The sequence below is a fragment of the Crotalus tigris genome, unplaced genomic scaffold, assembly GCF_016545835.1.
Source record: "Crotalus tigris isolate CLP2741 ecotype Arizona unplaced genomic scaffold, ASM1654583v1 scf7180000020216.623372, whole genome shotgun sequence".
In the NCBI taxonomy this organism is placed as follows: Eukaryota; Metazoa; Chordata; class Lepidosauria; order Squamata; family Viperidae; genus Crotalus; species Crotalus tigris.
In genome coordinates, this window is record NW_024097909.1 from 326,014 (window position 1) to 347,340 (window position 21,327).

At 58.2% G+C, this 21,327-nt stretch overlaps 2 protein-coding genes across 2 annotated transcripts; one reads left to right on the forward strand and one right to left on the reverse strand.

Moving 5' to 3' along the window:
• The first annotated feature begins 3,690 nt into the window (after window positions 1–3,690).
• RING1 (ring finger protein 1) lies at window positions 3,691–11,619 on the forward strand. Its single transcript, XM_039365959.1, has 7 exons — window positions 3,691–3,795; window positions 4,726–4,921; window positions 5,500–5,660; window positions 5,787–6,002; window positions 9,563–9,859; window positions 10,111–10,282; window positions 11,258–11,619. The coding sequence occupies exons 2-7, from the start codon at window positions 4,844–4,846 to the stop codon at window positions 11,357–11,359; spliced, it is 1,026 nt and encodes a 341-aa protein (XP_039221893.1). The 5' UTR covers window positions 3,691–3,795; window positions 4,726–4,843; the 3' UTR covers window positions 11,360–11,619.
• Window positions 11,620–13,150: 1,531 nt separating this feature from the next.
• LOC120318406 (class II histocompatibility antigen, M beta 1 chain) lies at window positions 13,151–18,423 on the reverse strand. The gene is made up of 6 exons (XM_039365960.1): window positions 18,268–18,423; window positions 16,687–16,971; window positions 15,561–15,842; window positions 14,369–14,485; window positions 13,818–13,856; window positions 13,151–13,436 (listed from the first exon to the last, which is right to left on the reverse strand). Exons 1-6 carry the CDS (start codon window positions 18,320–18,322, stop codon window positions 13,429–13,431), a joined length of 786 nt encoding a protein of 261 aa, XP_039221894.1. The 5' UTR covers window positions 18,323–18,423; the 3' UTR covers window positions 13,151–13,428.
• Window positions 18,424–21,327: the final 2,904 nt, after the last annotated feature.

Here is a 21,327-nt window from a genome sequence, read left to right on the forward strand (position 1 = left end):
CTGCCCTTGAAGCGGAACGGCACCGAATTCAAGGGGCATTCTCGGAAGGAGAGAAAGAAGGGAGGGAGGGAGGAAGGAAGGAGATTGCGCAAACCAGGTCTGAAGTGCTGTCTCAGGGCTGGGCGCAGGCAGGTCACCCTGCCAGGGGACACGCCGGCTTCTGCCCAACATGGCACTCCTGGCGCTGACCCCCAAGCGCTTCCTCTCAGACTTGGGCCCACCCCTCCCTCCCTCACGGATCCTGTGAGATCCGCCCTGTGGCTGCGTTTTTTGGGGAGAGTTGCACCCCATGTGGGGGGGGCACCCGTGTTAGCAGGGACCTGCAGCCCCCCCCCAAGCTTCCAGGGACCAGAACAACACCTGATGCCAGACCCCGTTTTCCAGCAGGGCAAAGTGGGGCGGTCCCCGATATGTCTCGCCTTCTGTGGAAGGCTGGAAACTGACCAGAAGCTGTTCTCTGGAAAGCTCGCGCAACTGAAATGGTATATAGGGTTTCCTGCCTGAGCAGGGGGTTGGACTAGATGACCTCCAAGGTCCCTTCCAACTTTATTTTTTATTATTATTATTATTATTATTATTATTATTATTATTATTATTATTATTATTATTAATCATAGCACAGTCAGCCAGGTGTTCAAACTGGATTTGGCATTTGTCTACCTATCGAGTCCTTCCCCAGGACCTGGGATAGGCAGATGTGGATGTTTGATGGTATTACAGATATCGTCGCAGGATGGAAGCAGTTCCTAATAAGGCCGCCTTTTGCAATTGACTAATAGCGAATTTGTCAATGCCAATGGTGTTCAAGTGGTGCTCCACTTGTTTTGGGATTGCACCCAAGGCGCCTATGACTATTGGTACTACCCTTGCTTGCTTTTGCCACAGTCTTTCTATTTCTATTTGTAGGTCTTGGTATTTTGTTATCTTCTCCAGTTCTTTCTCTTCTATTCTGCTATCTCCAGGCACTGCCACGTCCACTATCCAGACTTTTTTGTCTTTCTTATCGACAATTGTTAAGTCTGGGGTGTTATGTTGCAGGTGCTTGTCTGTTTGAATTCTGAAGTCCCAGGCAGTTTAATTTTATCATTTTCTATGACTTTCTCTATTTTATGATCCCACCAGTTTTTGCTTACAGGCAAATGATATTTTTTGCACATCTTCCAATGCACCATTGTTGCTACTTTGTCATGCCGCTGCTTGTAGTCAGTCTGTGCAATCTTCTTGCAACAGCTTACCAAATTGTTGTTGTTGTTGTTGTTGTTGTTATTATTATTATACTGGAAGCTTTTAAGAAGAGAGTGGACAGCCATTTGTCTGAAATGGTGTATAGGGTTTCCTGCCTGAGCAGGGGGTTGGACTATATCAGTGATGGCGAACCTTTTAGAGACCGAGTGCCCAAACTGCAACCCAAAACCCACTTATGCATCGTCAGGTGCCAGGTGGGTGTGGCCCATTGGGTGGGCGTGGCTGCAGTAACAGCAGACTGGGTGGAAGTTGAAATTGACTGATTGATTGAACCTTATTTTTTTTGTCCACGGTGGCGTAGGCCTAAAGCGAAAAGGTTTTATAAAACCCAGCTGAAGGACTGGGCCGACGGCACACGTGCCCACAGAGAGGGCTTTGAGTGCCACCTGTCACTCGTGCCATAGGTTCGCCATCACTGGACTAGATGACCTCCAAGGTCCCTTCCATCATCATCATCATCATCATCATCATCACTACTACTACTACTACGACTACTGCTACTGCTGCAGGATGGTCATTCCGCCAAATTCCACTTCTCCAGCCTGGTGCCCCCCCCCTCGCAAGCAGAGAAAGGGGGGGAAGGGGGCTGGTCTGTAAAATGGGCCTCAGTTCTGTCCCTGAATAGCTGGGAAGCCCTTTGTTGTTCCAGCCCTCAAAAAGTTACCCCCCCCCCAAAAAACTCTGGCTCCATCTGATCCAACCTCCCCCCCCCCCGTGTAAAAAAGGGGGAGGTGCTTCCCATCCCTTTGGTTTCTCCCCCCCTCCTTAAGCATGGAGGGGGGGCATTTCACGGGATCCTTGGGCTGCTGATGGGAGAGGAGGGGAGCTCGAGTGGGACTGGGGGGGGCAGCGGAGAGAGGTCCCCACCCCTGAGCCTCATTCGGCCCACCCGCCCCCCAACCACACACACCTCAAGCCCCTTTCTTGTGCCCGGGTGGGCGGGCTCTGCCTGGGTGGTCACGGCCCTTTCAGGGCTCGGTCAAAGCCCACTGTCCGGCCTTTCCCAGCAGCCCCCCCCTGCAGAGGAGAACAAAACTGGGAGGCTTTGGACCCAACTGGTCTCTTCAGCCCCCTCCCCATTCACTGGGATCTGTGTGAAGCTGGCCTTTAATTCCTCCGAGGGTCTGTCAAGCCAGGAAGAGAACCCCCCCCCCAGAGAGAGGGAGGTGGGCATTTCTGCAGGCCTAGGCCAGCCCCCCTTCCTCCCCCCTTGCCCCGGGGGCCAATCCCCCTGTACACCCCCCACCACCGCTCCTGCCTCTGTTCCCTGCAGCCTGGCTTCCATGCACCAGGGGGAGCTGTGGGAGCCCAGAGCCTGGAGGGGGCTCACTCCCATCAGGGCCCCCACCCAGGGGGCAAAGGGGATCACTGGCTCTGTGGGCCCTATGGCAGAGGGACCAGGGACCCCAGCCACAATTTCGGAGGGGGGAGCCAAAGGGGGGGGTCTTCATCACGGCATCCTTCGCACTCATCTCAAGACGGCCAGGGAGGGTCTCTGATGCCCCCCCCCCTCGCCGAACGAAGCCGAAGCCCCTGCTGGATCGGCCGCCCTCGGCAGGAGCCCCTGAAGAATCTTGCCCTTCACGCATCTGGGCCACCGCCTGGGATCGCCTGGTGGTCCCCCGTCCCCGGGCCCTGCTCCGAGTTCGAGATCGGCCAGTTGTTTTCCCCAATAAAACGGAGCAGCTGATGCTTCTGCAGCGACCTATGCTCTGTGGATCCTGTCTTTTCCTCTGCTCGGATTAAATCGGGGGGGGGGGTGTCTTCCAACGTGGCGCCACCCTTGGATGACTTGGGGACTTCAACTCCCAGAATTCCTCTGCCAGGCACGTAGGCGTGCCTGGCAGAGGAATTCTGGGGGTTGAAGTCCCCAAATCATCCAAGGGCCATGTTGGAAGACCCCCTGGATTAAATTGTTGGAAAAAGAATATATATATATATATATATATTTGCCTTCTTTGGAGCAAATATATCAGGGTCACCCCTTAAAAAGGGGGGGCAATAAACTCAAGGAAGCCGGCCCAGCCCACCGCAAACCTTGGCCGGGCTGAGACGGGCGGGGGTCTCCCCCCCCCCGTCGGAGCCTAGAAACCCACCCGTGGGGGGGGTCTTCTTTCTTTCGGGGAGACCCCTCCTGATTCCCGGCCCCATAAAACGAGTGGGGAGAAGGCGCCCCTTAATCGGGGGGGGGGGAAGAATGCGGGCCCGATCCGGCTTCCAGAGGACCCCCTCCAAGACGACGTGGGACCCTCGCCCCCCTCCGTCCGGGAGAAGGGCGGGAGCTGATTGACCCCCACCCGGGACGCCCCTTCCCCAGAGAGGGGGGGCTCTGCGGAGGGGGCCTGGCGGGCGCCCCGCGGAGCAGCTGTCCGGGGGGGCGGGGCGTCGGGTGGGGGGGACACCCCCCTCTCGTGACGTCACGGGGCGGGGAGGGGAAGTGACGCTCTCGGAGGTTCCCACCCTCTCCCGCCCTCCCCGGCAGGGAAAGACGGAGCGGGAGGCGGAGGACGGAAGAGCGGGGCGCCCCAGGTCCCTCCCGCCGGAGAGAAGGTGGGGGGCGCCCCTGGGAAGGGGGGCTGGGGACCCCCGAGGGCGGCGGCGGGGGGGCTGCAACCGGGATGGGGGAAGCGCCCCCTCCTCTTTATCCCAGCCCGGCGGAGCCTCTTTTGTTACCGCTCGGGCGGAGCGGCAAGGGGACGGCGAGCATGTGCAGAGGGCAGCGGCGCAGGAGAGGGAGGCGGCCGAGGCTGTTCCCGAGCGCGTGCAGAGGGCAGCTCGGCCGCCCCCTCCCGCCGGGAGGCTCGCCGGGCGGCCAGGAGGGGACGGAGAGGGGTACTCTGGGCGTGCACAGAGTGCCGCCCGGCCTCTCCCGCCCCTTGCACGCCACTCTTTCGTGGGGCGAGCGGGGACACCCAAAGAAAACCGGAGTTGGAGAAAGGGGGGGAAACTCTGGGGAGGGGGGTAGCCGTTTGAAACCCCCTCCCCAAATATTCGGGGTTTCCCCTCGATTCGGTTTTGCCGCTGCGGAGCCGTCGGGGGCGCCGTCGGGACCCGGCTCCGCTCCCGGGAAAAGAGGCCTTGTCCCCGGGTGGGTGGGTGAGGGGCGGCAGGCCTGACTCGGGGTCCTCTCTGGGGCGGGGGGGGGGCGAAAGAGCCGGTTGCTCCCCCGGTTCCTCCACGCCGCTCCGTCAGCAGCAGCTGATGGGGTCGCGGTCCCTGGAGTTCAAACGCCAGAGGGATTGGACCCATCCTCCCTGGCCTGTACGGCTGGGGCAGATGGGCTATGATGGCATCTGCCCTTGGCTGCAAAGCCAAGATTCCCCTCTGCCCACCCCCCACCCCCATTGCTCTGTTTAAACCCCGAAGCAGCCGCTGACGGGGCTGGACTGGATGACCACCGAGGCCCCTTCCAGGTCTTGCGTTCTGGGGCCACTCCTTGGCAGCTGAGCTACTCTTGAGCCTTCCTTCCTTCCTTTGCAGGGTCCTTTTCAGAAGCTGCGCGCACACGCGTGCACAGGCACACGCGTGCACAGGTACCCGGAGGGTTTCCCTCTCCGCTCAGCCCCCCCTCTTCTCTCCTGACCCCCCCAAGGCTGCCATGGCCGCCCCAGCCAACGCACAGACCGCCAGCAAGACCTGGGAGCTCAGCCTGTACGAGCTTCACCGGACCCCCCAGGTGAGGGACTTGGGGGGGAGGAGGGGGAGGGGGAGAAGGGGGGAGGGGGGAGGGGAAGGCCCAAGTGGCCCAAGGCTGGCAGGAGAAGGACAGGGAGGGTCAAGGCCCCAACCAGCCATGGGAGACCCCTCCTCCAGGGCACTTCCACTGGATTCCCCTTTTTGGATGTGGGAATCTTAAGGGGGGGCACCAATGGGTCAATTTCGGACTCCCCAGGTGAGGGACTGGAGAGGGAGGGGGGAGGAGGAGGGGGGAGGAAGGCACAAGTGGCACACAAACAGGTCGATTCCCCTCCATAAAAATTGGGAGCCCCCCCCCCAGGATACCCCCCATCCTCCTCCAAAGATTGGCATATAAATGGGCGGAGGGGCTTCTCCCAGACTGACGTGGCACCCCCAGACCGTCCAGCCTTGGAGGGACTTTGGGGGCGCTGCGAGTCACACCCGGGAGCCACCTGGCAGGACTGGCGCCGGTCATGGCCAAGGGCCGCCCCACGGAGAGTGGCTTACAGTACCACAGCCGAGAGGGAACACCCCCCCCCCCAGTCGTCTGTGTCAACGTGCCCGTCTCCCCGGCAGGAGGCCGTCATGGACGGGACGGAGATCGCCGTCTCCCCCCGCAGCCTGCACAGCGAGTTGATGTGCCCCATCTGTCTGGACATGCTCAAGCACACCATGACCACCAAGGAGTGCCTGCACCGCTTCTGCTCGGACTGCATTGTCACAGCCCTGCGCAGTGGGTAGGGCCACCGCGGGGGCCCGGGGGGGCTCGCCTCCCGAGGAGTGAGTAGGGTGTGCGTGTGCGTGTGTGTGTGTCTTCCAGCGGGGCCAAACCCTCCCTCCGTCTGCCCCCACCACCACCACAGGAACAAGGAGTGCCCGACGTGCCGGAAGAAGCTGGTGTCCAAGCGGTCCCTCCGGCCGGACCCCAACTTCGACGCCCTGATCTCCAAGATCTACCCCAGCCGGGACGAGTACGAGGCCCACCAGGACCGGGTGCTGGCCAAGCTGAACCGGCTCCACAACCAGCAGGCCCTGCGCAGCAGCATGGAGGAGGGGCTCAAGATGCAGGCCATGAACCGGTAGGAGGGGAGGGGGGGCGGGGACCCCACGCCCTACCGCCTCTCCCTATAGGGCTGCCCGAGCCTCTCCTCCTCCTCCCCCCCAAAATACATTGGGGGGGTCCTCTCCTCATCAGAATTTATAAATATATTTATATATATATGTTTTCTGAGGTTTTCGCTGGTGTTTGTATGTAGGTCTTTGGTTATTCGGGTTTTCTCCCACGTCAAATTGGAAGTGTCTTGGCGACGTTTCGACGAATTCTCATTCCTCATCTTCAGGCTGGTGTTTTCGGCTTCGTGCTTCTAGAAGCACGAAGCCGAAAACACCAGCCTGAAGATTCAGGGGTCTTCCAACTTGGCCCTTGGACGACTTGTGGACTTCAACTCCCAGAATTCCTCAGCCAGACCCCTGTCCTTCGACCGGGAACCTCTTCGTGACTTTAAGATGCCAGGAGTTCAACTCCCAGAATTCCCCAGGCAGCACAAAGACCAGGGGTCTTCAAACTTGGCGCTTGGATGACTTGTGGACGTGCCTAGCTGAGGGATTCTGGGAGTTGAAGTCCACAAGTCATCCAAGGGTCAAGTTGGAAGATCCCTGATCTATAGACAGGCAGTCCTTGACTGACAATGGCTTGTTGAGTGACCGAGGTTAGAACAGCACTGAAAAAAGCCACCCGTGGCCGTGTTTCACACTTACAACCGTTTTTACAGTCTCCCGTAGCCACGTGTGTTTACATTCAAATGCTCGGTGACTGGTTCATACTTAACGACGGTCACAGCATCCCTGGGGATGCGTGTGTGTGTGGTGTGATTCCCCTTCTGACGAGCAAAATCAGCGGGGAGAGGGGGCTCAAGCTGGATTTGCTTAACGACCATGTGGCCTAACTTAATAATAGATTGCCAGTGGCTCTACGGTCGTAGAACGGGACAAAAGTCCCTGGAGCCAATTTCTCCCAGGCTGAATTTTGGTCGTTAAGTTGAGGACTTACCTGTAAAATGGAGGTGTGTGTGTGTGGGGGGGGACTCAATTCAGCGTCTGTTTTTTTAAAAAATTAATTAATTTTAAAGCTTAGAGCTGCTTTCTTGGGTGCGAAACCGCCCCCCCCCCCGAAGAATCTGCAATGGCAGCATTTTCCCTCCAAGGAGAGGACCTCAGAGGTCCTCTAGACCAGCCCCTGCTGGAGGCATTGGAGCGCCTGTCATCCGGGTCTCGTTCTGGGGGATACCATCTCCACTCAGGAAGGTGGGAGGGTGACACCACAAGGAAACTTTGATCGACAGGCCTGTTAAAGACACATGTAAATTTGATTGCTTTGTTCTTAATTTTCATGTTGTCCAATTTCTTCCCTAACAGGATGGGGGGGGGGGAAATAATCCTGTAGGATGAGGTAAGATTGGCTAGGAAACGGAATAGGGTTTCCTGCCTGAGCAGGGGGTTGGACTAGATGACCGCTAAGGTCCCTTCCAACTTTATTGTTGTTGTTGTTAATCCTTTTTCCATTTGCCAGTGGGGCTGTCTCCGTCCATGTTTTACTTCCTTAGAAATATCTGTATTCTTTGTAACTTCATGAAGGATTTTAGATCCGTGGGATGTGCCTGCCTAAATCAACTTTAAATTAAAGGCCGATAAATGCATCCATCCACCCTTCCATTAATCACTTTAATTTCAATCAAGATTGTAACTCTTTCTAAGCTGAACTATCTAATCGGGGAGAACAATGGAGGGAGAGAAATAACTGTGTTTAAACATTTAACCACAGTTAGCCAGTGGAACCACCTGCCTCCAGAAGCGGTGAATGCTCCAACACTGGAAGTTTGTAAGAAGAGACTGGACAGCCATTTGTCCGAAATGGTATAAGGTTTCCTGCCTGAGCAGGGGATTGGACTAGATGACCTCCAAGGTCCCTTCCATCTTTTTATTATTATTATTATTATTATTATTATTATTATTATTATTATTATTATTATTATTATTATTATGGATCATCGCCCAGTCAGCCAGATGTTCAGACTTTGTTTGGCATTTTTGTCTACCTATCGAGTCCTTACCCAGGACCTGGGATAGGCAGATGTGGATGTATTACAGGTATCTTCGCAGGATGGAAGCAGTTCCTAGTAAGGCCGCCTTTTGCAATTGACTAATAGCGAATTTGTCAATGCCAATGGTGTTCTAGTGGTGCTCCAGTTGTTTTGGGATTGCACCCAAGGAGCCTATGACTATTGGTACTACCCTTGCTTGCTTTTGCCACAGTCTTTCTATTTCTATTTGTAGGTCTTTGTATTTTGTTATCTTCTCCAGTTCTTTCTCTTCTATTCTGCTGTCTCCAGGCACTGCCACGTCCACTATCCAGACTTTTTTGTCTTTCTTATCGACAATTGTTTAGTCTGGGGTGTTATGTTGCAGGTGCTTGTCTGTTTGAATTCTGAAGTCCCAGAGCGGTTTAATTTTATCATTTTCTATGACTTTCTCTATTTTATGATCCCACCAGTTTTTGCTTACGGGCAAATGATATTTTTTGCAGATCTTCCAGTGCACCATTGTTGCTACTTTGTCATGCCACTGCTTGTAGTCAGTCTGTGCAATCTTCTTGCAACAGCTTACCAGGTGGTCCACTGTTTCTTCAGCTTCTTCGCATAGGCTGCACTTACTGTCTGTTGCTGTCTTTTAAATTTTGACTTTATATGCATTTGTCCTTAAAGCTTGGTCTTGTGCGGCCAGAATTAGTCCCTCAGTCTCTTTCTTCAATTTTCCTGCTCTTAGCCATTGCCAGGTCTTGTTATTATCTGCGTTCCCAGCTATTTTTTCATGTATTGGCCATGTAGTGCTTTGTCTTCCCATGCCTCTATTCTGTTCTTCATTTGGTCTTTCTTGTAGGCCAGTTTGGTCTCTCCAGTAGTTAGTAAGCCTTCCTGATATACTAATTTCAGTGCATCTTCATCATTGTTCTTCAGATATTCTTCCAAGCCATTTTTTCTTCTTCAACCATCTGATGTACTTGTAGCATTCCACGCCCACCTATTTGCCTTGGTAGATAAAGTCTATCAATGTCACTGCGTGGATGAAGGGCATGATTCATTGTCATTATTTTTCTGGTCTGCCTATCCATTGCTTTTAGTTCTGCTTGAGTCCAGTCCACTATTCCAGCTGTGTACCTAATGACTGGGATTGCCCAGGTGTTGATTGCCTTTATGGTATTTCCTCCATTGAGTTTGGACTTTAAGATCTTCTTCACTCTCTTGATGTATTCACCTCTATTATTATTATTATTATTATTATTATTATTATTGGGATAAACATATGTACATCATCTAATAACAAAATTTTAAAGATAAAAAATAATTAAAGGAAAAAACAAAACGCTCACATGGCGGACTTATATTTTTCTGCTTATTTGGTCGTCCGAAAATGGATAAGCCTGGCACACAACCAATCAGACATGAGACACAGATTTTCATAATAAACTTTTATTGAAGCCCCTTGAGTACAGCAGGGGGGGCTGAGCGGGGAAGACCCCTCGCCTTCCTCACCGTGGGTCACCCACCCACCCACCCCACCGCCTTTTCTCCTCCTCCACCAGGGGCCAGCGGGTCCGCAAGCACCCCCAGGAATCGGACAACACCACCTTCAGTGGGGCAGAGGACAACTGCGACAGCCGCTCCCACCTCAGCAACGCCTCGGCGCCCAGCCAGCCGGAGGCCGGGCCCAGCTGCAAGCGCTCCAGGGCCTCCGACGAGTCCATGGCCGAGCCCGAGACCTCCCACGACGGCGGGCGGGGCAGCCCCGAACCCGGCACCGAGGCCAGCACCAGCGAGATCGAGCTGGTCTTCCGGCCCCACCCGGTCCTGGTGGAGAAGGGGGGCTACTCCCAGACCAGGTGAGACCCCCCCTGCCCCCCCCCAAAGGTTCTGAGGTCAGGGACCGGGAAAGGCGGCCCCCCCTTCTGTTTTGGGGCCTCTGTGGAGGATCGGGGCCGTTTACGGGGGTCTGGTGGGAGGGGGGTTCAAGACGCTTTGGGAGGGTCAGCTGCTCTCTCTCGCCCCCCCCCCCAGAAAACCTGGGAGGGGGGTTGTCCTTTCCTCTTACCATCCCCTCCTTCTCTCCCCCCCTGCCTCCGTGGGCTGTCAGGTACGTCAAGACCACGGCCAACGCCACGGTGGACCACCTCTCCAAATACCTGGCCCTGCGCATCGCCCTGGAGGAGGAGGCCCCCGACCCGGGCCCCGAGCCCCCCGCCCTGGAGGACGTGAGCGAGAAGCAGTACACCATCTACATCACCACGGCGGGAGGGGCCTTCACGGTGAGAGCACGGCGGACGGGAAGGGGCGGATGGGAAGATTTGGGGGGTCCCCCGATGGTGGGGTTCAGATCCCCCTTCTGGCCCATCCTGGGAATCTGCTGCCTGGCTGTCGGCTCCGTGTGGCTGGGCTCGCTTGCCCGAGTGACCTGTTTCCCCCCTAGTGCAGAGCTAGGCCACCTTGGCTCTTTTAGGACTTGTGGACTTCAACTCCCAGAATTCCTGAGCCAGCCTGGCTCAGCTTGGAAACCTCTCCCTTTCCCCTCAGCATGGCTGGCTCAGGAATTCTGGGAGTTGAAGTCCACGAGTCCTAAAAGAGCCAAGGTGGCCTACCCCTGGCCTAGGCCTAGTCTGCTTTACAACTCGTGGACTTCAACTCCCAGAATTCCTGAGCCAGCATGAGGGAAACTTTGGCCCCTTCATGACTCGTGGACTTCAACTCCCAGAATTCCTGAGCCGGGGGGGGGTCTCCAACCAGAATTCCTGAGCCAGCATGGGGGAAATATGGCCCCCTCATGACTCGTGGACTTCAACTCCCAGAATTCCTGAGCCAGCCTGGCTCAGCTTGGAAACCTCTCCCTTTCCCCTCAGCATGGCTGGCTCAGGAATTCTGGGAGTTGAAGTCCACCAGTCCTAAAAGAGCCAAGGTGGCCTCCCCCTGGCCTAGGGCCTAGGTCCTTTATGACTCATGGACCAACTCCCAGAATTCCTGAGCCAGCCTGGCTCAGCTTGGAAACTTCTCCCTTTCCCCTCAGCATGGCTGGCTTAGGAATTCTGGGAGTTGAAGTCTACCAGTCCTAAATGAGCCAAGATGGCCTCCCCCCCCCCGGCCTAGTGAGAGAGGCACTCCATCTTTTCTGGAAGGTTTCACCCGGGGAAGGCTCGGGGTCTGCAGGAGGGGGGTTTGGGCCGAGGGGCAGGAGACCCCCTAACTGACACCCCCCTCTCTCCTCCCCCTCTCCTTTCCCCCCCACTCAGACGCTGAACGGGTCGGCGACGCTGGAGCTGGTGAACGAGAAGTACTGGAAGCTGAGCAAGCCACTGGAGCTCTACTACGCCCCCACCAAGGAGCAGAAATAATCTGGGGGGGGTCTCCAACCTGATGGACAGCAACTGGAGGGGGGGCGGTTGTGGGGGGGCACCCCTCTTCCCTTCCAGAAGACGCCTCCCCCCCCCCAGGAAGGCCTGTGTGTGTGTGGGAGGGGGGCTCCTGCTCCCCCTGCCCCCTCTCCTCCAGTGGGGGGGAGGGGAACGACTGGGGGGGGGTCGAAGTTTGTTTTCCGCCTTTTTACAGATGTTTTTTTGTGGAACTGAAAAGACAATATTCACTCCTTTCGAAATCGGTCTTCGGAGTTCCTCTTTTTTCTGGGGGGGGGAGGTCAGCGAGATGAGCCAGACTCTTGGGGGGGCTGCAGGGGGCTGGGCTATCCGGGGGGGGGTCCTCGGCTGCCGAGATCGGAGTTGGTCGGGAGGATCCGAGTTCGAGTTTCGACGCCAGGCCTTCCAGCTTCTCACCGGATCCGCTCTTCGCCTCTTCCGTCCTTATCCGCGGGCTGCCTGGCTGTGGATGATGGGAGCCGCCCTGTCCTGGGTGTTTGGGAGGGAGGTTCGTTTGCCTTACCCTCTTGGCTCCACCGATGCCCATCGTCCTCGGCCCGGAAGGCCTGGGGACTCCTTTAGCCGAGGGTGGGGGGAGAAAGGGGGGGCTTTTTGCAGTACAGCTCAGTTGGTTTTAGAGGGAGGGGCTGTCGTATTTGGGGGGAGGGGTGTGTGGCAGCTCGGCCTCGTTTGCCTGTTTCCTTTGGGTTCCGGGTGCGAATCCTGGGCTTCCAGGCTCTGCTTGGAAATCTAGCAGGAAGATTAGCCCCCCACATGTGTCCCTCTTGCGTGGGGGGGGCCTCCAAAGCCACCACGCGCCCCTTCATTGTAGCCATGGTCTATATGGGATGAAACAGCAGCCTCGGTCCCCGGATGGGAGACCAACAGGAGAGCTACGATGGGGATTTTTAGAGAATCTGAGGAGCAGTGACTGGATTGTCCCCCTCCAGGGAAGCTGTGCGGTTGACCTTTGCTGGGGGGGTGGCAGGTCATCTAGCTGCCCCCCCACTCTAAATGCTGCAACACTTTGATTCAGATTAATTTTGGATTGCCATGTTAACCAGGCCCCTCGTGGCGTCTTTCTCACCCAGGACCCCGGCACTCACTTCTCTGGGAAGCAGCCCACCCCCACTCACCCTCTCTGGGGGGGGTGTCTTGCGGCTGAGAGGCCACGGAGGCCCTACCCTACCCCCTCACCAAGCTCTTCTGGCTTCAAAAAGATTTCATGAGGCTAGACCTTAAGAACTTAGCTTCCCTCCCTTGGGGGGTGGGAAATATTCCAACAGTCGGAGAGAAGAGGAAGGACTTCTCGCTTCCTCTTTTTGAGGGGCTGGTGGGGGGGCAGCTTTCGGTAGGCTGGGGGGGCTTCTCACTTGCGTGTGCTCAGCCACAACACACTGGGGAGCCCACAAGCCTTGGAATGGGGGGGGCTAAGGCAGAAGGCGTCCGGGGGGGGCATCTGGAGTGGCTATCCAGGGCAGAACAAAGCCACGTTGAGGGGGACCCCCCACACACATGGGGGAGTCAGAGAGGCTGAAGCTGGAAACCTCAGCCTTCGCCCTGCCCTGCCTGAGCCCCTTGTGGGGGGGGTCCCTCTGGGCAGAACCCCCCCCCCAGAGAGCAGAGCCTGGCACCGCCTTTGCTGCTTCCTTCCCGGAAGTTCAAGGCCCCTTTTCTGAAGCACCCAGAACCCCCCCCCCAGCCAGAGCAAAGAGCCCCTCCCTTTGCACCCATCTCCTCCCCTTCCCAACACCATCAGGCTGTGCAAAACTGGAGGGGGGGGCAATGTTTTTATTTCTCGAGCCCCACCCTGGAGAAGCCAGGGTGCAGGAAAAGGAGGGGGGCTGTTGCGAGAGTCCACACCCCCACCTTCTACAAGCGTGGAAGGAAGCCACGGGGAGGGTGTCCTGCTTCGTTCCGCTGCAGCGGCGATGGGGGGCCTCTTGGGAGACCCCCCCAGGATGACATCTTCTGCCCTCTGGCGGGAGGGAAGTGAGGTGGCTGCTGGGGTGCAGCTGAGCGTTGGGAAGGGGGGGGGTGAACTCCGAAAGCTACCGACCTGTGGATGGAAAAGGGGGGGCGTGAGACTTGGGGACACAGCAAATGCAGAAATTGGGGTGGGGACCCTCCAACACTTCCCTCCCCCCGACACCTGAAGTGATCCAGAAGCGTCAAACTTTGTGGTGGGGGGGCTCTCTCTGGCTGGTCTCCGTGGGCAGGACAGGAAGGGAAATGTAGGGGAAGGGTCTTCCATCAGAGGGAAGAGCCCACTCCAGTGTGAGACGCTCCCCCCAGCCCAAGCAGCAGCTGGGCTGCTCCATTACCTCTCAGAGGTTTCCTGGAGGTGCCGAAAGGGGGGGGGCATTGGGGCTGAAGAGTGGGGGGGGGAGGCAGGCAGTCTGCTCCTGCAGCCCCCTCCCCTAGCTGCTGCCAGACTCACCTTCACTGGGGTAGCTATCGCCCTCCAGGGGGACGTATCCTGCAAGAGAGTGGATTAAGTGGGGTGCTCAGGTCTTTGGGTGGGCCCAAATGGGGGAGGGTCCCCAGGAAGGGCCAGCAGCCCCAAGACACGGCTGGCCCACCCCCCCACCCCGATCTGCTCTCCTGCTTCTGCACTACAACACCCCTCATCCCCATCCACGCCCCCCCCCGCCTGCCCTTTCCCCCGCCCAAGCCTTGGGGTGAGTTCCCCCCCCCTTTTTCAGAGGGGCTCTGTGCCCTCCGTGGCTGAAGCTCCGCCCTCTGGGTCGGGGGGGGGGGTGGGAGCCACCGTGCCCCAGAGAGCTGGCAAGCGCCCCCTAGCGGGTCCGCACCCCCTCTGCCCCCCTGCACGAAACAAGCCAGCATGTCAGGCCCTGTTTTGGGGGGTGTGGGGCTGCCCCCATCTACAGCCCCTCCCCAAAGGCACGGGCCCTTTTCACACACACACACACACACACACATACCTCTCAGCCTCCCCACTCGAGTTGGGGCTCCGCCCCCCCCACTCACCTTGCAGCCTTGACCGCTTCCAGAAGACCAGGCCGGACGCCAGGAAGACCGTCCCCACCACCAGCACGGCCACGGAGACCCCAATCTTGATCCACAGCTCCGAGGGGATCCCTGGGGCTGAAAAATGGGGAGGGGGCTGTTCATGTCTCACACACACCAAGAATGGGGAGGGGGCTTCCCCTTCGGGTCCTTTGCCCAACGCAAGGAGTCCCCCTCCCCCCATTGTTTCTGATGCTGAAGATGCTTCTGGTTCCTACTTTGGAGGGGATTTACGGGGGTCCCTTGCCCTTTGACCCGGAACCCCTTCGCGACTTTCAGATGCGAGGACTTCAACTCCCAGAATTCCCCAGCCAGCACAGAGACCAGGGATCTTCCCACTTGGCCCTTGGATGGCTTGTGGACTTCAACTCCCAGAATTCCCCAGCCAGCCAGCTTTGCCATCCAAGGGCCAAGTGGGAAGACCCCTGACATAGATAGACCAACAGCTGGGAATTGTAGTCCTGGCCATCTTAAAGCTGACCCTGTCCCAGAGAAACCGCCAGCTCTCTGTGGCCCTCAGGACCCCAGTGGAGGAGAGTCCCATAGGCTCTTGCAATTTCACCACAGGCTCTGCACTTTCTAAAGGGGGGTGGTGTAGCTTGGGGGCCTCGATTCTTGGACATTTTCCCGCAACTCCCCACCGCCTTGTCCGGATGTTTTCCTGCAAATCCCCGAGAGATGAAGACTCGCCGAAAAAGAATCAGAATAGAGCTGGAAGGGACCTCAGAGATCATCTAGTCCAGCCCCCGTTGCTCAATCAGGAGACCCAATACCGTTTCGGACAAAGGGCTGTCCAGTCTCTTCTTAAAAACCTCCAGTGATGGAGCACCCACAACTTCCGGTGGCAGGTAGTTCCACTGGTTAATTGTTCTCATTGTTAGCAAGTTTCTCCTTCATTCCAGGTTGGGAGGCACGGGGGCCTTCTGCACACACAGAGAGGGGAGGCCCTCCACACACACACAGAGGGGAGCCCTCCGCACACGCACAGAGAGGAGCCCTCCGCACACGCACAGAGGGAAGGCCCTCTGAACACATGCCCTTTGCGCATGCACAGACGTCCCCTTGAGGATCAGCCCTGCTTCCTCCAGGCCCACTAACAGGAAGACGTGCCTGCCCCCCCACATGAGTTGTCCCCACCCCCCACCCCACTCACTCCATTCCGCAGTGAGAGGTGCAGCCAGGCTGGGGTGCTGCACGGAGCAGGAGTAGCTGCCCCCCTTCTGGGGGTCGACCGGCAGTGTCAGCCGGGCCTGGTAGGTCCAGTCCCCGTTGCTGGTGACCAGTAGGGGGTCCAGGAGATCCTTCACAGGGTCCCCGTTCCACAGCCAGGTTACGTTGACGTCTCCCGGGTAGAAGCCCCAGGCCACGCAGGCCAGCATGATGGGATCCGGAGTGTTCTGAGGGGTGACTGGGAAAATGCTGACCTTCGGCATAGCTGAGGAAGAAAGGAAAGGGGGGGGACAGGGGAGGCTGGATTGGACCCTCTCTCTCAGCACCCCGGCCCCCACTGATCTGCTTCCCCCCCCCATCCTCGGATTAGGACAGGGGTCTTCCAACTTGGCCCTTGGATGATTTGTGGACTTCAACTCCCAGAATTCCTCAGCTAGGCACGCAATTCTGGGAGTTGAAGTCCACAACTCATCCAAGGGCCAAGTTGGAAGACTGCCTGGCTGAGGAATTCTGGGAGTTGAAGTCCACAAGTCATCCAAGGGCCAAGTTGGAAGACCCCAGTTCTACGTTTTATGATTCTCAATTTGACATTACTCCAAGTTTCCTACCCAAGCAACATGTTTATGTTTTATTTGTAGACATTGGACAGGCAGCCCCCTCCCGCCTCCCTCTGGGCTGGCTGCCCCCAGCCTCTTCTGCCTGGCCCCCCACAGAAAAAAATTGGGAGGGGTCCTCTCCCCACCAGAATATATATATCAGGGGTCTTCCAACTTGGCCCTTGGATGACTTGTGGACTTCAACTCCCAGAATTCCTCAGCCAGGCAGTCTTCAAACTTGGCCCTTGGATGACTTGTGGACTTCAACTCCCAGAATTCCTCAGCCAGGCACGCTCCGTGCCTGGCTGAGGAATTCTGGGAGTTGAAGTCCACAAGTCATCCAAGGGCCGAGTTGGAAGACTCCCTGGATTAGACGGTCTTTTAAGACCCCCTTCTTCCAGCTGGGATTCTAGGAGAAGCCCCGCTCCCTCAGCAGTTGGCTTAGTTGGCCAGCCCCTTCCCCCCCTCCCCGGTCCGAAGCGCCCCCCCTCCCCCTCCCCCTCCCCCACTCACTCAGCCTCTGCCCCGTCTGGGCCCAGAGCGGGCGTCCGTGGATCTGGCACTGCTGGGCAGCTTCCTGCGGCAGTTCCGGGGCGTTTTGCGCGAGCCACTGGGCCACGGGCACCCCCATCTGGTCCCAGGGCTGGGAGGCCCCCAGGCCACAAGGCAGGACCTGGCTTTGGTTGAAGTCGTAGCAGGTGAAGGGCATCTTGTTGAAGAAAAGCACCCAGTTGTGTTCAAGGACGCCGCCGTCGGCCGAGAGCAGGCAGTCCGTCTCCAGGTGCAGCACGAAGGCACCTGCGCGGGGGGGGGAGGCGTGGGGGGGAGAGAAAGGGAGATCAGGGGTGTCTGCCTGGAAGCCCCCTCCCCAGGCAAAGAAGTTGAACGGCTCCGGGGCGCTCAGAGGGTGGCACTCCAGAGGCAGGGAGTTCCATGGTCCCACTGCCCCGAGACAGACACACACACACACACACAGAAACACAAAGACACACAGACACAGACAGACACACAGATACACACAGACATACAGACACACACATAGAGACACACAGACAGACAGACACACACACACACACACACACACGGACACACAAAGATATACAGACACAGACAGACACACAGATACACACAGACATACAGACACACACATAGAAACACACTGACACACACACACACACACACACGGACACACACAGAAACATAGATACACACAGACATACAGACACTCACATAGAGACACACAGACAGACACCCACACACACACAGAAACACAAAGACACACAGACACAGACAGACACACAGATACACACAGACATACAGACACACACATAGAGACACACAGACAGACACACACACACACACGGACACACAAAGATATACAGACACACACACCGACACACACAGATATACAGATGGACACTCAGAGACACAGACAGACAGACAGACAGACAGACACACACACACACACACACACACACACACACTCGCGCTCCCTTCTTCCGGGGAATGCCCAGGCAGGGAGCGAAGGGCGTCCTTCCGACGCCTTGCCCAGAAAAGCGAAGCCCCCTCCGGGGGAAGCCCAGCCCACGCGCCCCTCGCGCCGTGGAGGATGGGAACCGTAACCCAAGGCGGAAACTGCAAGCAAAGGGGAGCGGCTCCCGCTGGCTCGGCGCTCGGCGTCCAACAGGAAAGCGAAAGCGGGGCAGGGAAGCGAGGCCCGTCGGAGCAACTCGGTGGCCAGGGGAAGCGCTCTTCACATGCCCAGAAGACCCCCTTCTCCCCCCAAACCCGCACATCCTTTGGGTCCTCCCGCCTCCACCTGCTCGCGGCGTCACCAACTTCCCCGGGAACCCCCTGAGGACCGTCCGGGAAGATCTCCGGAGGGCTGAAACGGGCAGATAGACTGCCGCCGGGCATGGAAGCTCTACCTGGGCCCACCTGCTCCACCCGCTGGGTAACCGGCGCCCCTTCGCTGCGGCTGAGCGGAGAGGCCCCCCCCCCGTTCCCCAATGAGCCTCCGCGGGGCGCTCGGGGCGGGAAGGGACTGGGGAGGGGGCGCGGGGGTCCCGGGGGCGCGGGGGGGAGCGGCTTCACCTGCCGGCGGGGCGCTGAGCGCCAGGATCAGCAGCAGCAGCCCCGGAGGCGGCATCTGGGCGGGCAGCCGAGGCGGGAGGTGCGGCCGTCCTGCAGGGCGCTCGGGAAGGGCCGCGCGGAACGGACCCCGGAGCGGGACTGACGCGCCCTCCTCCGCTCCCGCCCCGGCCCGGCCTCCTCCCAGGGCGGGCGCCCAATGGGAAAGGCGGACGCCGGCGCGTCATCAGTCGCTGGGGAAAGCCGAGCCGTCCGAGGGCCGGAACGGGAGATTGGCCCCAGGGCGCTCGCAAAAGAACGGAATGACAGGGCTCGGAAGGGGCCTCCGAGGTCCTCTAGTCGTGACCCTCTGCAACATTGCAGACCGAGTGGCTGCCCCGTCTTTTCTTGAGAAAAACCTCCCGCGTTAGACCGCCCACTGCTTCCGGTGGCAAGCCGTTCCACCGGCTAATTTTCCTGGCGGATGGGAAGTTTCTCCTGAATTCCAGCTCGCTTCTCTCTTTGATTCTTTTACGACTGTTTTTCAGCTGCTTTGGAGTAGAGGCTGAACCCCCCCCCTCTTCCTTGGGGCAGCCCCCCAAACGCTGGAAGGCTGCCAGCCTGTCCCTCCCCCCCCCGTCCTTCCTTTCTCTTTCCTGCCGCCCCCCCTCTCGTGTCTTTGAGTCTCCGGCCTCGGCTCCTTTCCCGGGTCAGGCCCGCTGCGGGAGCTTTTCCTGAACCAGCCGGACCCCTGACGTTGTCCCCCCCCTCCCCAGATGCACGCACTTGGGGATTATGGACCTTGTAGTCGCAGGAAGAGAGAAACGGGAGCGCTGCGCCCTCTCTGGCTTCCGGGCCGGGCGAAAGAGGAGGATGGGCGGCGGGGGGGCAGTTGCAGGAAGAACCGAGCAAGGGGGAGGTACAGGAGAGCAGCCGCCCCGCGACCCTCCGGCTGAGCGCCGCGGACGACCCTCCGAGGTCGGCCAGGCGGGGTTTCGGGGTCCAGGAGGGTCCCTCAAAGCCCCTGCGCGCCCTGAGCCCGGCTCGGCCGCCCCTTCCTTCACAAACCGCCGTTAAACACGCCGCATAGACTCATAGGGGTCCCCCAGAGGTCTTTCTACGAGAGAAATGGAACTGGAGAGGCGCCGGAGTTGAATCCCCCCCCGGGATAGGCGCGCGGAGGGGGACGAAGCCCCTCGGTGCCTCGGCTGGGCGACCGCCGACCCATTTCAGCGGGCGGGGCGCTTCTTCGTGGAGGAGAAGCGTCTGACACCCGAGACCAAGCCAAGCTTTCCACGGCTGGGTGGTTTTAATCTCATCCAAACGGGGGGTCGATTACAGCCAGGACGCCCCCCGCCCCTCCCCCCCAGCGCAATCTGGGGCTCTGGAAGGATCTGGCTCAGAACAGCGAGGGATCCTCGGACCGGAAAAGCCCCTTTTTCTCTCCTCCACCCGCGTCTCCCCCACCCCCCACCCCAGGCCTTCTTCTTTTGAAACCCACAGCCTCCCCCTCCCCCCACCATCCCGGCCTGTGGGCCCCCTCCCCCTTCTCTCCCCCTCCAGAAGTTTCACTGCCCGTTTCCAGTCTCTGAAGGGCGGAATCGGGAGGTCCCATCATCCCCGGCGCCCCTGTGGCAGAGCCTGCTTCGTTAATTGGGACACCGGGGAACGATGGGCCCCGGAGTCCTTCCTCTGCCATTCGGCCCTTCTGGAAGGGAGGCTTCGAGGCCTCCCGGGAACACCCAGGACCACTGACTCCATGGTGATGTGCCCCTTGTCTTCAAACTAGGGTAGGCAACTTGGGCTCTTTTAGGACTCGTGGACTTCAACTCCCAGAATTCCCAAGACTCGGGAATTCTGGGAGTTGAAGTCCACGAGTCCTAAAAGAGCCCAGGTTGCCTACCCGATTTATTAGCCGAAAGATTTAATCCAGTGTTTCTCAACCTTGATAATTTTAAGGCATGTGGACTTCAACTCCCAGAATTCCACAGCCAGCATTGCTGGCTGTGGAATTCTGGGAGTTGAAGTCCACATGCCTTAAAATTGTCAAGGTTGAGAAACATTGATTTAATCACTGCTCTTTCAACCCCCAGCTCCCCCTCCCCACCATTCAAGGGCTGGGTCCCCCCCCCCATTTGCACCCCCAGGGGTGCAGAAGACCCTCCAGCAAATAAATCCACCCACGTCGGGCATGCATTTTTAAACTTTTAATGACAGAATCAGCTGTAAGTAAGTTTTTCTGCCCTTAAGCCCTTTTACGGGCATTCTCCCCCCCCCCCAAGTGCTGGCAGCCTAGTAATTTTTCATCTGAGATTATTTCCTCCTTACTGTATGCAAATGCCTCGGTTTCCTTTGACACAAGAATTTATATTCTGGCTATTCTTGATAAGGAAGATTGGCGTCTTCCCCTTCCCCCCCCCCCACGCCTGGGTTTCACTTCCTCATGGCAGCCCTGGCAGAGGGAGGGAGGCAGAGAATGGCCAACTGCAAGGCCCGTTGGCTTCGATGGGATTTTCTCCCCCCACCAAACAGAGGCCACGGGGAGGCACCACAGCTGTTTCTGCCCCACGGCGCAGCTGGACCCACTCCGGTTCCTCCAGCTTTGATCGGCTTTTTGCTACAGGTTAAATTTTACAGGGGTGGGCAACCTTGGCTCTTTGACGCCTCGTGGACTTCAACTCCCAGAATTCCTGAGCCAGCCAGCCATGGCTGGCTGGCTCAGGAATTCTGGGAGTTGAAGTCCATGAGGCATCAAAGAGCCAAGGTTGCCCACCCCTGGGTTAAAACGAGCGAATAAAATGCTCCTTCTGGTTGCCAGTGTCTGCACCCACCGGTGCCTGGGGTGGGGGGGACCAATCTAATGCGGGGGGGCTCACACCTGCCCGGCAATGAGGCCCAAAGGCAGGAAAGTGGGGGGGGGGGAGGAGAGGAGCGGAAACCGTGTGATTCAATGTGCGTCCTTTTGGGTGATCCTCCCAGGTGGGACCCCTCCCCAGCCCCCCAGCCTTCCCCCCTCCCAGAATCTGTTCTGCAGCTGGTTGGGGTTGAGGGGCAGAGGGGGGAGCACCTCCTCCCGAAAGGGGC